Source organism: Thunnus thynnus, chromosome 12 (assembly GCF_963924715.1).
Source record: "Thunnus thynnus chromosome 12, fThuThy2.1, whole genome shotgun sequence".
Classification (NCBI taxonomy): Eukaryota; Metazoa; Chordata; class Actinopteri; order Scombriformes; family Scombridae; genus Thunnus; species Thunnus thynnus.
Genome location: NC_089528.1, coordinates 8,411,922 through 8,428,097, shown reverse-complemented (window position 1 = coordinate 8,428,097; position 16,176 = coordinate 8,411,922). Strand labels below are relative to the sequence as shown.

Here is a 16,176-nt window from a genome sequence, read left to right as displayed (position 1 = left end):
GAGCATCTTTTGTTAGACCCTCTGTGCCTTGTACAACTCCACACCTCCAGTTTGTAACACAAGCAAACAAATCTGTACTCTTCAAGCTGATGACATTATGCAACTGTTTTCATTGGTGTACATTGACAAGTACACCAGTTTTGATGCATAAAACTAAATCTGTAACCCTTAAAAAAAAATTAACAAAATTAGTTATAGAAGTTTTGGTCTGTAAATGACAAATATGCAACATCAGGGCCATTATTTTATATGTGGTTTTACATACATTTGCCATACCACAATATATAACAATACGTATCCATATTATAGGGGTACTCTAGCAGTTAAACATTGCACTGCCATAAAGTGGTTAAAATCAATTTAGTGCATAGTATAGGTCAAGCTCCAAAAACACTGGATCCTACACTTCCCACAATGCAACACAATAACATCTTTTGTTTGACCCTTGCTGCCTACTAAACGCTCACATCATTAAAACTCCAGGAATGAGCTACAGTCCACAACAGAATCTAATTAAACTGTTAAACCCAAAAACCCTATAAAACACAGGGTAAATTGTGGATTACATGGATGAGCACCTCCTTCCCCATAAAATGCACAGACAGAAATGCAAGTTCCTGTATGTGAACAGTGAACAACAGGTACTACAACTATACACAACATATGACCATTCTGTAATGATTTGTGAAAAAGGAAATGTAATACAATAAAAAAAAAAACTTAAGCAACCCCGAATGTTGGTGATTGAATTACGCCTAGTAACATGTGGCGTCCAAAGTCTTCATAGTTGCTCTGGATGGGGAGTTTCAGGATGATCGCACAGGTGTTTGCATCCGGGTACACCCACCTCCACCCATTTGGGGTACTATGTAGGAATTCTATGCATGGAGTCTCCCTAAAACCAAATGGTGGGATGGCAGATGCCCCAGAGGCAAACACCAGTACTTCCTCCAAGGACAAGGTCAGACTTTCCCCTCCCTCTTCCTCAATGGCAGCATCTCCACCTGTAACATACAAACAAAAACAATGTAATCCAGATTTTATTAATACTTGTCAATTAAAATATATACATACAAAAACAGACTGACACACTCACAAAGAAACACCCGTTATAAATACATGCAATATTTATCACCACAGACTGACAACTGCAGAGGAAGAGGAAAAGGTGCAAGGTGTAAAATGTGCAGCACCTTCTTCACGGATACACACAGAGGGAGAAAAACTATAGCCAGGTCGAAATAGACAAACACAAATTAAAGGATGCTTTACCGGAAGTCTCAGCGCAGCACCACAACACAAGAGAAGAGAAAAACAGCAGCAATATAACAGTCAGTTATTTAGTGAAACCTCTCTGTTTCCCACGGGTGCATCCTGCCTGTTTTTACTGCCTTTTAATGGCTCACAGCAGGTCCACTGTAGTGCGATATGATTGAAGCAGCCAATAATACTTATTAAGTAGGCATTTTATTAATCTATGTTTTATCTAATCTAACCAACCAGTTAGTCAGGCCATAGGATGAGCACCCCATTACCTACACCCAACACCTACTTTATCCTAGGTAGTTTCACCTATAATAACGCACCATTTATTAAAATCTTAATCTACAGAGTAACCAGTAACTTCAACTCTCAAATAAATGTATTGGGGTAAAAAGTGCAATATTTCACTCGGTACTGTAGTGGTGGAACAAGTAGCTCACTCAACTGAAGTAAGAGTATGTAAAAATTTGACTAAAAGTAAATTTGCATTTGTACTTAAATGTGCTTTTCACCACTGGGAGCTATCACTGCACAGTTTCTTCCCGACTGCAGCCGGCCTAATCGACAAGGCCCGGGACCCCCAGTGACACACCCATGGACACTACACGATATATTAACGTAACATCTCATAATCTTCCATTTGCACTTTGTGATTTTTGATCTAACATGGCATGTTACATTAATGCAAACAAATTTTGTACATTTCGTTTCATTCTCTTCAATTTAAACTTGAAACGTGTAGCAGCTGTTCTCACTTGGAATATATTTTACACATTTTATTGCAAATTTCCTCTTTAAAAATATTATTCATGATCACTTAATTTTTGTGAATATTTTGATTGTTATGCAAACCTACTTTTCAATAAACCTTGTTCTGATTTCTGCTCCTGCAGTTGATATTTCTCATCTGGTGTAAAACTGAATGTCCTCTGGTTTGGGTGAAGTTGTTTCAGTGAAATAAAGACGGACATGCTCCGACCTTTAATATTCACCTGTCGGTGTTTGTGGTGCTTATTTGTGTGACCAGGTATAAGTAAATCATTCCGTCTTATTATGCTCTTCCACTGGACGCGGTGCTGGGGGTCTTTCGGGAAGCAGTGGAAGCTCAACACCGAGTTGTAACGACTCGAGTTGGAGCAAAGAGGAACACAACAATGGTCGTTTGACTGGTTTTCCCTCCGCTGATATCTGTGTACGTACTTTAAATTATATTTAGATTTCTTCTCACTGTTGCCAGTGCCACTGTTGACATCTTCTCTGGTGTTTCAGTAGCAGACACTGAACGGAAAATGCCGCACACTCGTTGATACCTATCCAGTTGGTTGACAGCCTGATTTCGATCAGCGGTGGAGGTGAAACTGAATAAACTTGGCACGTAGTCAGGGTGTAGGGGATCATCGCTCTTCTTTCCTGAAACAAGCAAAAAGTTTTACTATTTATTTACACCCCCCCACAGGAAATATACATGGTTTCATCATTACAACATTTGACTTGTGTACCTGGGGGCTATTCCACAAAGCAGGGTTACAAAGGTAGCCTAGGAGTGTGATTCAGCCACACATAAGGATGCTAATAATAAAGAAAATTTCAACATGTTTTGTAGAAACTTTAAGTTTTCTGGCTAACTGTTTAAACTTGCTTTGTAGAGTACCCCCTGATGAGGAAAACTGGGTATGTCCTTGCTAACACTTTCTAATCTCCCCCTCCTCTTTCATCATGGATGTTTTTTTAACAAATGCTGACAAAACCTTTACAGTTACACAGAATATAAATGAAAGATGCTAAATATTTAACTGATGAGTAGTCAATACAGTACAGTATAACTTAAGGTATGATTTTACCCAAAAATCCAACATACCTGACACAAAATGGGAACCACAAGTCCATGTTTCGGTGCTTGGATTCCAGTTGTTTCTGCGAATTGCAGCAATGCATTTGCTTCTCTTCTCCTCAGCTTTCGGCAACCCGTAGAAAGATAACTTCGATTCCTTGTTGAATCTATTTGTACAGTCAATCGCACAACAGCTCTTTCCCATTTTAAATGTCTTTTTGTGTTTGCATTTTCGCGGCATTCAAGTTGATTGCTAATGTTGCCTATCAGTGCCTTGCATTTCTTCTTCTTCTTCTTCTTCTTCTTCTTTTTCTTCTTCTTCCTTGCTTTTACTGCGGACTACAAACCAACGTTAAAGGTGCATGCCGCCACCTACTGTATCGGAGTATGTAACGTTATGACTTTAAACAACAAAAACAAACGAAAAAAACTTTATAAAGAAGTTGTATTCTGGATATTAAACCCGTTTCGTTTAAATATTTAAACAAAGCCATTTGAACCTGTAATATTTATCCCCTGTCTTTAACAGACCTTCGATGCTCCCCTCCCTTCCCATATCTACCACCCTGCCCCTCAGTCTTTCTCTCTACACTGAACTTCCTACAACCTATCAGCACATGTTCAACAGTTTCCTTCCAGTTACAAGTGCCACATTTATCTGACACTGTCTTTTTTCATGGTATATAAAGTAGCACTGAGTTCTGTATGTCCTAATCTTAACCTAGAAAAACCATCATCTTCTTTCCTACATTTAACTTGATAACTTGTCACTCTGACACTCTGACAGACTTGAATTTTGAATTATCTCTACCTGTAGTACTGTTATTCCAGATTTCCTGCTACGATGTCATTATTCCTTGATGAATTAGTGATTTTGCTTCTGATCTCCCAAATTACTGGATGTTGTGGTGGTATATCCAATTAATGGATTAAAAGATGAATGGACAAACTTAACTGTAACTCAATATACGTATTTTGCTCTTGACAATCATATATAGACCTACTTTTGCCTTGCTTGTGTTCCATTCAACAATGGGCTTTATGCTTTCATATCGCCCCTGGTTTCTTTACCTAAATTGTTGTTCCCTTTCTTGCTCTGTAAATTGCTTTTGAGGTTTTTGTATGTATTTTATGATTGTGAGTTCAGTCGTTAGATTTTGTTACTCTGCCACCTGCTGGACATTTAACAGGAAAAACTATATGAATTAAGACCAATTAGTTGAGTCGAGAGAGTGCTGCCATGTTCCTTTCAGTGTTTTTATTGTTATTTTACTTTCTCTGAATGTAAAGTGCGTGAAGCTAAAAGTAACTGACATTTAGTGATGGCTGTTTAGGCTTCAGCGGTCACATCAGGTGGCTGTCTTTCAATGTTACTAACCCCTATGTAAGAAATGAACACGTAATAAGTGCTTTCTCTATGCAAATATATTTTTAGAATGCCTTTTTTTTTTGCTTTTTTTTTCAACCGTTGTCATTATGTGTGTATGGATGGTTACATCTCAGACTCCTGTGAAAAAGGCTCTTCTACTATCAGTTGTTACAGTGTTTTTCATGAGTATATTACTTAAAAGATCTTTGTACCTTTTAATAAGACATTATCAGAACTCGACAGTTTCATGCACCAATGACTGATGAATGATTTCATTCACACCTCACATACTGTAATCATGTCAGTTTCATCTTGTTAAAGATAATGATCCAAGTCTGAATGTAACCATTTTATTGAAATATATCTCGTATAAAGCTCTTGTAACTACTCACTGTTTCAGCACCAAGATCAAACCACAGCTAGGTTTGATGTCTTGCTTTGGGTGTGTGGGGCATTGTTGTACGTACATATCTGTCTGCTTAAACCCACAGTTCTCTGTTTTGTTTGTCTTGTGAGGTTATGAGAAACCACCTTTATACAGCTTTCAAATCTCAACCCAATGTTTGTCTGCACCACATCCTGATGGGGAAAGAAGGCTACCATGCCCAACTGACAAAGTCCAAATGTGTATTGTGGAAATACACATGATCATGAAATATGTCTGTTCCAGTTAATTATTGTTGTAAGTTTATAAAATGACAAAAAATACAAATTTCACACACACAGGTTACCACGAGGGGCTGTAGAGCAGAACTGAGCAATTAGTTGTATTAGTTGTATTTTTGACTGTATTTTTCTGTTTTGTAACTTGCAAAACAGAAACTGATTTAAAAACAGCACCTTGTGAACAAAGCCAGAAACTATACTTTCATTTCATTCAACAGATAAAGGCCATCGTGCAGGTTAGAGAAAGTGCACGTGGGGTCATGTGAGCTGCAGCTGCATGCCAGAAAAGTGTGAAAACCAGAAAAGCTTTTCCTGCTTAACCTGTCACACACTCATCTGCTTCAAAATTCTGCTGCACCTTCACCCCCCAAGACACAGACGGGTGCCTGCCACAGAGGCAACATGGAGAGGGAGGGCGTGCTGGTCCAGTCTTTTTACTTTGGGAGAATTGGAAGTGAGGCCACGGAGAGGCTGCTGGAGAGGTTTGGACATGATGGCAGCTTTCTGCTGAGGGACAGCGACACCGTGCAGGGGGCCTACTGCCTGTGTGTGAGGTGAGCTGTAATTAGGTTAGGCTGATACAAATTTGACCAAAGAGTGACATTTTTATTCAGTTATGTTGCACTTTCACAAGTTTGTTGGATCGTTCTTTATTTAATGCAAGAAATGACACTGAACATTTTGTACGCTGTCATGTTATTTGCATGTCGTGTATCTGTTAACCACAAGTTCAAGTGTGTGCCTCCATCAGATTATATTAAATGAAATGTACTGTATTTATAAATAGCATTTCATTATCTCAACAATCAGATGTCTTGAGAAAAAGATATCAGCTTGCCTCGCTGTGTTGTGACACAACACTTCACGGAAAACTTCTGAGCACCAAAGTGTCACTCCACAGATAGAACCTTGTTTTTTTTTTTTTGAAAAACTCAAAACACATATAGGCATAAAAACACAGACATTTAATAGTCATTGAATTATTTCAGCAAGTTTTTCTCCCTCTTCATCAGAACAGACATGTAGTATTTACATTTGCAGAGAAAGAGAGAATCAGGAGTATCGGTCATTTGCCTTGCTGATCGGAAACACAACCACACAAGTCTCATTTTTATCAGAATGCCTTCGGAGACGTGTTTGTGCTCGTGTGAAAGGTCATCGCCAAATTCAAATACAGTGAAACTCAACTAACAGCGGCGTGATTAAAAATAAAAAAAAATAAAAAATAAAACCATTTGAGACAGTATGTCCACTTTACTAGCAGAAAGCTAAAAACGTGCACAGTAACATGCTAAGGACTCCTTAGACATTGCATATATTCTACAAACTTTGTTTCAAGGAGTACAGATAGAAACATACCAGGAAAAAAAAGTATTCAAAAAGACTTTTTTTTTTAAAATCAAGTCTTTACATCGTTGGTCCAACTTCATATAAAGAAGTGAGAGAGAGAAACACAATTAGCAGCTTGTGTAATGAGGAAAATGTACAAGAAAGAAAGATGGAAAATATGATGAATATTTTAAAGAAATTCCAAATTACTGTTTTAACCGCCTTGCATAAACATTTATGAGTAACCGAGGACTATTTTGACCTCCACCGTGTTGGAGAAAAACTGAACTCACTGAGTCACCCTCTGCCTCAGATCAACATAAAATTTCTCTTTCAGATTTAATGGTTACATTGGAACAACTGCGTGTGTTGGTGCAGTTTCAGATTTTACACATTCTCACCAAATCACTGGTGTTTTGCAGGAAAGCTCCATTTGTGCACACCTACAGGCTTGTGAACTCCACCACTGGCTGGTCCCTTCAGGTGGGTCAACATCTATATGCAGATTGCACATATCCACACACACACACACACACACACACACACCCACACATAAAAGGAAGGATGGTATTTATGATTTGATTTGTGTGGTTGTCAGAGTTCAGGAATCAGACTGCCGAGTTGTAGGACTCTGGAGACACTGATAGAGAACTTAAGAAGTGGCACAGCCTCTGATGTCGGTTTAGTCCCGCTCACAGATCCATTGGACAAAACGCAGCTACAAGAAGGTATGACACCACAGACACACACACTTTATGTGCTACTTTATATGTCCAAATATTATACCTGTCCGTTTCCCTTTGTGTCAATGTGCAAAAGTTCAGTTAAATGCGGTACAAGCACAGTGTGTGTTTTTTCATCCTTGTGGTACATCAAAGAGTTGTTTTTTCAGCTATGACATGTCAGCCTACTCACACAACTCTAACACACTCTCAATGGTCTCCTCTACAGACTTTGTCTACGTAGAAATGTGTAGCAGGAGCTCCGTCTATTGAAATCCAGGAGGCCAACACTGTTAATCAGGCAGACAAACTGAGGATGAAAGAAACATTACGTATGTGACACATCAAGGAGCTCTGTCATTTTTCACATGGGTTGTTTTACTTGACATTAACATTATGTATGAAGAAGAGGCGTCTAATATTATTTTACCACACACGGCCAGTTTCAAATACACTGCCATTGTCATTGAAATGTTTTCAAAATTGGTGTACGAGTGAGTGTGGGAATACAGCTTAGTTTTGTTTTTTTTTGTTTTGTAAAATAGATTCTGTGAAAATAACAGGATCTCTGTTGTTGTGGTTTCTTTTTCACAGACCTATGGTCTTCATATGTGGTTCGTCAATGCGTGTGTTTGTTGGTGTGTGTGTGTGCGTGTATTTGTTTGTGGGCATAGGTGTGTTTGGCTGTTAAAACACGACTTTGTTCCACCCATAGCCTCAAAGTAACCCTTTAATAGCCTTTAAGTTACTGGTTGTTTGTGTGTGTCATGATGTTTTGTATCATAAAAGAAAGATATTTTACACACTTGTTGTTATTTATTGTAATGTTTTTTCATACTCAAACACATGTTTGGGTTTCTATATCTGCTTGGGGAAGTTATAGTAATGTACAGTTGCCTATTTTATGTGTGCGGTCTGTTTACACATATTTTATCTGAAGCCACAGAAGCACAGTTTCCCCACAAAGTGTGAAAATACAGGAAATGTGGCAATGCATGAGTAGTGGATCATAAAATCTAAAGTGGGTGCACTCATTTCCCCATGTGTTTTATTTGATTATTCATATTTGCAACATAAGAGTCATCTCAGTCATTGGCAATCTACAATATCTATATTTAATCTTGTCAGGTATTACAGTGAGTAAAATGAAAGGAAAAAAAAACTGCAGCAGGGATTGAAGGTGAATCACCTGATTTCTTTGGCTGATTTAAAAAAATGACAATACCTGCATCTGCAATGGTTACATATGACTTAAGTATAGACTTTTGGGGTTAACTAGGCCTTTCTCACATATTGTTGAGTTCAAAATGTATTTAATGCTGGTTTGGTGCGTTTTTTTTACCCAGTTACTCTTTTATCTGCAGTTTTATAAGTTGAATGTCTATCTACATGTTGGACTTTTTGCTTTTGTTGTGATTGTCCTGTGTACACAGGAAATACAAAATTGCTCTGTACAAATAAAAGTTGAATAAATGATTTTTTTTAAAACTTAGTCTCCTGGTTTTTGAACATACCAATACCAAAAACTAACATAATACACAGAAAAGGGCAGATACAAGCTTAACAGTACAATAGTACAATACAAACACTGTTACAGAAATCAACAGAAATACAGCAATGAGTTAATAATAATGTTATTTGTGTAGCACCTTTCATACATAGCACAAAATGCAGCTATAAGTGCTTTACAACAAAAGAAATTACATCCACCAAGTGCTTCACATGAAAAGGGCATAAAAAGAACATAAAAGCATGTAAAAAACATAATGTAACATAAAATGTAATATAAAACCCACCTGATAACATTAATAAAAATAAGATAAAATCAAGTGAGAATACAATACAATGGTAATTTGATTCTTAATAAGTGAAAACTCTAAGTATTTCACCATGTGTGCACAATCTGTGAATCGACGCCTAAGTCTCTGAAGCCATAAGCATAACAGAACCTCCCTTTTCCCAACAGACTCACCACTGGTCTCGATTAACTGAAATAAGGCTCATTCATCTTACCCTAGAACGTCTTCCCACAGGTTTAACCTCATTGTGGGTCTTATCTGTGTCAGGTGCAACCCAAAGCAGCCCCGGAAAGAAACCACCATTAGTGGAGGTGTGGGAGTTAAAAACACACACCACAGTCTTTTCTCAAACCTACCAAACACTGACCCCAGCACTCATGAGTTGGATCTCACAGTAATGAATAGTCGTTATATTACCTTGGACTGGGATTCACATACCTGAGTTTCTCCACTTTTGGGTACTACATCACTTCCTTTAACCAGAATGTGACTTGGGGCTGTGGGCCTTTCCACTTCAGTAAAACTAACCAACACACAAGTAGCCTTACACAAGCTGTAACTGGTGTTCTCATTTGAAATACCGAATACTGCAATCAGGAGATGCGGGTTGTAATGGTTGCCAAAAAATACCTGACAGAGTTTTGAAAATAGAGCTCCAAAAATCGGAAAGTTTGGAAGTTATGCCAAAACAAATGAGCAAGAAAGCAATTTTAACTTTAAGGAAATACAATCGATGAAAGTGAATGCATTTTCAATAAGCAGGTGATAATATATCTCACAACTAGATTCAACACACAAAAAGATATGCACATTTTGTAGAAGCGCTAGTTCCACAATTCAGGGTTATTCAACTGTCAAGTTCAAGTGTATTTCATTAAAAAAAAAAAAAAAAACTCATGAATACACATGTCCCATTTGTCTGAATGAATAACCAAAAGAATTCATTTGAGCAACATGACCAAGCAGAGCATGCTAGAGCCAAACCCTCCTGCTTGTGATATTTTTATACTTAGCGGTGTTTGTTGTCATATTATTGCACTTTTAAATGTCTATACATGTATTAAAGCATCAATATAGTTTATTTTCTCATGACTGACACAATGACCCAACTTACAAATGTACTTAAACCAAATATCGGAGACAGATTTGCTAGACTGTAAGGCTATAAAAATGCATTGAACACATTTATGTTTTGCTGGATTAGATATTACCTTGGTAGGCGTTTTTAAACTTTAAATGTGTCCTTCCCGTATTGCTTTTAAAATGTCGTTCCGGGGTTTTGCTCTGCATCCTGCACTTCTGTGATCTCTTCCTCAGGCTTAGCTGATGGCACAGGAACCTGGAAACAGAACACAAGAAATAATGCTTTGGCTTTGTTTCCAAGTGTTCCAAGTGCGGTGTGTGTACAGTATGGGCTCATACTTACATTGAAAGTGTAATTTTTTTCAAGGAAATACTTGTACTTGGACGGGGGGCGAGGAATCGGAGGAAACAGAACCTTACATACCCTGAAACACAAACAGAGACACACATAAACAAAATTTAAAATAATGTCAATACACATTTTGAACTCATTCTGCTGCCGATTGCTTTGGATAACATGATAATTTAAGCTTTCTTATTTAGCTTTCATTAGCTTTTTTTTGTTGTAAAACAAAAAGTTGACAAAAGAGTGAAAGTGCCAAAGAAGAAGAAAAGAAGTACATCCTTCCTGTATCTGCTTAGCATCGTCTTTCATTTTGAGTTTTTCCCCTGTTTGGCTATTTTAGGAGTCATGTAGGGGGTTTCTGTCAGCACCTCAAGGAACTTTACAGTAGATGTTTTGCAGCGCCATTTCAGAAAAAAAGACACCACCACCAACTACACTCCTCTCACTTCTCCTTTCTGCATTCTGTTTTCAAACTTAACTTCACTGCTTGTGCTGACACTGGGGTCAGCTTTGTCCTTTTGTCTGACTCTGGATGGCCAGTTTCACATTTAAAAGAGGGGACTGAATTGATTTATCAAGTGAGAAACTGCTCGCTGAAGTAGATTTGAAAAAAAAAAAAAAAAAAAAAAAAAAGAGCAGGTGTGAAGACAGGTAGGGAGTCTGTGTGCGTATGAATCACGCACCAGTCAACAAGTTTGCCATTCAGTACGAGACAGAGAGGAAGAAACAGTACCTCTGATGCCGGACCAGCAGCAGCACAGCCAGGAGGATCATGGGTATTCCAAGTGAAATCGAGATGATCACCGGTATTGAGTATTGAGTTTCTGACTGTTTCACCTCTGCAAGCCCTAACAGACATGCACACATACTGGTTGTGATCATTGTACTGAGGTTAATATAACAGTGCATTCAGTCACCAGCCCTTGGTTAAACCAGTGTTTAAGGTTAATTTAACAAACAGCACTTACGGACAGTGTCACTCCAGTCACTCCAGTCACTCCACCAACTGGGTCCATAGCAATCCTCTCTAACCTTTGTCCTTATCCTCACTCTGTAGGTGCGGGTGGGATCAGCATACGGCTTTGTATAAGACTGCTCCGCCACCACGTGTATGGGTTTCTCCTGTTTTGAAAAGATTCACCAGTAAACGCTCAGTAGATTTACCTCATTTAAATTCTTCTTAGCATATCAGGTCAGATTTTTTTCCGAGTTTATTTATTGCTCATTATTCCTGCTGATACGTGCGCTTTAGTCTTCCCCATAATAAAATACTCTAAATGATATATATTATTTCCAGAGTAATCAACAGACATACTCTACCTGATCACCCATATCCAGCTCGTATTCAAAGCATGGTGATTTAGTGACTTTTTTGAGGTAGGGCACATCCCATGTCACCAACAGGCCTTGATCTTTGACTGATACCAAGATGTTTGGTGGAAACAGGAACTCTGTGGCACACGCAACCCCAAAACAAACAACATAATAAAATACCTGAAACCTTCAGCTTACCAAATTCATTTATGCACCATAATCCATTGCTCTCACATCCGTAAAAGTACAGTAACTCCCATGTGCTTGTCAGTCTGCCAGCAGCCCATTTATAAAACTTTCACCAGATTACTAGACAATATACACATCTCACTGGGGGTTAAATGATAGAAAAAAGCTGAACTATTGATGCAGAAAAATGTGCACAAAGTTTAGTAATCTGTAAGTGAGACGTTTGCTGGAAGCAAATGCTGAGTCAGAAAAGGGATGAGACAGACTTTTAGGAGAAAATGTCAGTAAAATATTGGTAAAATTACATATTTGTTATTTTAATATTATATGAATGTTTCTCAAAATTACATTATGACATTACTGTTATTACATTGACTTTTCTCTCAAAATATTATGACTTTACTCTTTCACATTGTTTCCCCAATAATGGCCCTAATACTGACACAAAGTCAAGATTCAATCCTCTGGCAGCAATAGGACTTCTAGTATGAGCCTCTGGTAACCTCACAAGGATCTTGCCTCGCATTTTGCATAGCTGATTTAAATTACAGATAGTGTTTTGTACATTTGTTGGTTGATACCAAACAGTCAACTGAAAAGCAATCCTACTGATAAAAAGATGGTAAATATCTATTATCATATTAAGTGATAAAACCAAAAAACAATGATACCAAGTGCAGATTAAAAATATGGATGTCATTGAAGACTATAGTAATATTTGCAAATATAACAGTTTTTTGTCTTGGTAGCATTACCTATCAAGGCATGTTCATATTCGCAGGAGTGGACTGTCTTGTTGGGCATGCAGGAATTGGATGTTGTGAATTGGAGGACTACATATGTGTCATTGTAGTCATCCAGAACCATAGATCCTGATCCGACTCTACCCTCAGACAGAAGGCTCGGGGGGTCAACTGTTGTGTCAGTATCACAAATACTGGATGAATAGACAGAGAGATTCACACTGAAAACAATTCATACATTTGAACTTGTCTGTATTGTAAATGTTTTCATTTTGTTTTCTTAAAGGTGAACAGTACTCAATCTCCACTAGTTAAATGGTTATTTTTACAAGTTGGTTTTGATCAGAAGAAAAGTTCATTTTGCCTCCTGTTGTTACTCAATAGAACCATATTATGTTATATGGGTAATGTGTCATTAAAAAAAATGAATACCTGATACAGACAAAAAGTTGAGCATCCTCCTGCAAAGTGTGGAATGACCAGGAGCAGTTGAGTATATTTGTTGGGTAAATGAAGCAGGAAATGTTATTGCCATCAAAATTCTCACAAGACTCCACCTGCAGTGAAGAATTATGCATGTTAAACTGAAATAGTTTCACAAACAAAATAACACAAATGTGAAAGGCAGACACTGTGCATATTAATCTGTATTGAAACAGCAGGCTGTGCCTGAAAAAACATCCTCACTTCTCTGTCTGGACAGACATCTAGATCACTGGCCTCTGTCTCTGTTAAAAGAGAACGTACATTAAATTAGATTAGAGATCAACACGAGAGAAACACAAATAGAACTGATGTTAGCTAAGTAAGTTCTTCCTTTGAGAATGTACACACAGCAAGGAGCAGACTATTGTGCTTTATTCACCCAAATGTTTTCATCTATTGTTGCTTTTATCAACTTAATGTGTTTGTTTTTTTGTCCATTTTTAAGAGCTGTACCGAGGCAAATTCCTATCAACCTATCTAGATGTATTATACTAAAGTATACTTAAGTATTGAAATGATTTTAATTGAATTTATCAGGGTAGTGGAGGAAGTCAGTGTTGTTCCTTTCCACAAAGAAAGTGGAAACAAACTCAGACACTACCCCGATGGAGGCAAGATAGCCAAAAAATGTTGGTAAATAAAGCATCAGAAAAGTTGTGATAGCCATGGATCATCATACATAAAGTTATATCCGCAGTGTGTGTGTGTGTGTTTGTGTGTGTGACAGAGAGAGAGAGGGAGAGAGAGTAGTCACCCACCACTTTGTGAGAACCAGAACCAGAACAGAATCAGCAAACTGGACCCAAATATCAGCTTCATAGCCAATCTAGGGGTTTTACACACACACACACACACACACACACACACACACATATAAAGACAGAAAAATAGACATACATAAACACTCACTACTGAGCATAGAGTGTTTTGCCATATACAGTAGATATAGATACATATCCATCCACACAAGTAATTTCCTGGCTTTTCATACTTCCCCTTTTTAAATGCTCACATTAAGAGGCGAACTGCTGGTTAGGCATCTAAATATAATATCATAAAAATACACAGCTTTTCTCAGTGTTCATTTTATTCTCTGTTATGTTTAATTGTGAGTTTGAAAAACATGTGCTATTCCACTGCCTCAAACAGCTTTGACATTTTCCATAAAAAAAGAAAGAATAACCAGAGAGAATACTAGTGCTTTGTTTTGTTGACACACTCGGCTACACCACTCTCTCTCAAAATGAAAAAATGGGCATACCCATGAACAATTATCTACTTTAGATTTGAGGTTTGTTCTGAATATTATGTGACACAGCATACTATATTTCAGAACACCATTGTTGTAAATAGCAGTATTGTAAAGAAGCTCTTACCTCCCGCTGTCGCTGACTGTCGCTCTTTGAGACAGTGACACATTTCTCAGGAAAGGAGAAGCATGACGTCACATACTGTAGGCTACAGGAAACCATCTTAACCTCTCTACTTTTCTGGTTTAAGTCCAAGTGATGGATGCGTAGTAAATACACTAGCTATTAGTAAAAGACTGAATGAGTAACTTTTTTTAAAATGAAATAGAGGAATAAAGGTTACCAATCAAGCAACTTCTTCAATACATTTTTCAGTCATGGAATAGGAACTTTCTGAATAAAATTGGTAGCTTTTTTAAAAAGTATTATGACTAATTTTGTCATAACAAAATTGGTCACTTAAAAATATTAAATCAATCATCAGACATTTTTATTTTTATTTGTTAACTTTTAGAAAGTAACCTTATTAGTAACTTTTTAAAGGAAACTGGAAGCTTTAAAAAAAAAACAATTAAAATCAGTAATTTTTCTTTTTATTCATTAACTTTTTTAAGTAATTAAATTGGTAACTTTTTTGAAATAAAACTGGATTTTAAAAAAAAGGTTACAGATTCAGTAAGATAAAATTGGTAACTTTAAAAAAAGAATTAAACTTCACCAATCATTAATTTTAAAAACAAAACTTGTTATATGAATACTGAATGTCCCACCCAGCGCCCACATTTTTGTATTTCAGCAGCTGTCAGTTGGCATGTAATCAGATCATAATGGGGCTCCTGGTAATTAGTGTTTAATTGAAGGCAGGTGTGTTGGAAAGGTCAACCAGTTATATATATAACAGTACAAGCACCAGTTATAAGACTAGTACTAATTTGATTAATCAAGATACAGCTACGTGCAGCAACTTTTACAACAGTTGTGCATTAAACCCAATTAAAGGTGATATTGGTTTGATGGTCCCCCAGGCTCACTTCCTGAGGGACGGTCTGAGATAATAACCAGATGTTTGACACTTGGGTTTTGGGTGTGTCCTTATCTGGTTTAATCATGTGAAGAAGTGAGGCTGGTGGTGTCTTGCATTAGACTCTATAGGCGGGGACACTCAAATGATTTTTTGCTAGCTAAGCGGATGACTAATGACAGATTGCACTCCTGTGGTGTAAGAAGGTCAGAGAGTATACAGTGACTTGATGATAGCAATCAGAGATGTTTATATATACAGTGCGGCTTGAAAGTTTTTGAACCCTTTAGAATATAGTTAATTTGTACAGTGCTACTTTATATGCATTTATATGCATGAATGACACAAATGACTTGGTGCAGTGGTGTAACAGTCTGGATGTTCTGTATGTTTGAATACAGCTGCAGGTGAACAACATCTAACTTCATATCAAACACTGCAGCTACCTGCCTGAAGCACAGCAGCAGGTGAGTTCTGTTCCCTGTATGTTACAGCTGCAGTTATGCAACTAATGTCAATATGGACAAATCCAGACACATTTTACTATAATTCTATCAAATATTCACTATTAGTTATGAACATATGTAACTCATCCTGTACATCTGGAATGTTTTATCCACAGATGGATGCTAGGGAGTATTTTTATTATGTCAGTACTTTGGCCAAACCTTTAACCATTTTCTAACCCTTCACAATGACAGAAAGTCATGGGAACTGCAGCTTATACACACACACACACACACACACACACACACACACACATTT

General features: G+C 37.4%; 2 protein-coding genes across 2 annotated transcripts; one reads left to right on the top strand and one right to left on the bottom strand.

Moving 5' to 3' along the window:
* The first annotated feature begins 5,407 nt into the window (after nt 1-5,407).
* On the top strand, nt 5,408-8,668 carry LOC137193775 (SH2 domain-containing protein 1A-like). The gene is made up of 4 exons (XM_067605142.1): nt 5,408-5,683; nt 6,881-6,941; nt 7,057-7,186; nt 7,410-8,668. The coding sequence occupies exons 1-4, from the start codon at nt 5,532-5,534 to the stop codon at nt 7,451-7,453; spliced, it is 387 nt and encodes a 128-aa protein (XP_067461243.1). The 5' UTR covers nt 5,408-5,531; the 3' UTR covers nt 7,454-8,668.
* Nucleotides 8,645-14,604, bottom strand: LOC137193774 (granulocyte-macrophage colony-stimulating factor receptor subunit alpha-like). The gene is made up of 10 exons (XM_067605141.1): nt 14,517-14,604; nt 13,899-13,966; nt 13,342-13,382; nt 13,087-13,211; nt 12,667-12,848; nt 11,729-11,859; nt 11,377-11,530; nt 11,142-11,256; nt 10,406-10,487; nt 8,645-10,318 (listed from the first exon to the last, which is right to left on the bottom strand). Exons 2-10 carry the CDS (start codon nt 13,957-13,959, stop codon nt 10,238-10,240), a joined length of 972 nt encoding a protein of 323 aa, XP_067461242.1. The 5' UTR covers nt 13,960-13,966; nt 14,517-14,604; the 3' UTR covers nt 8,645-10,237.
* Nucleotides 14,605-16,176: the final 1,572 nt, after the last annotated feature.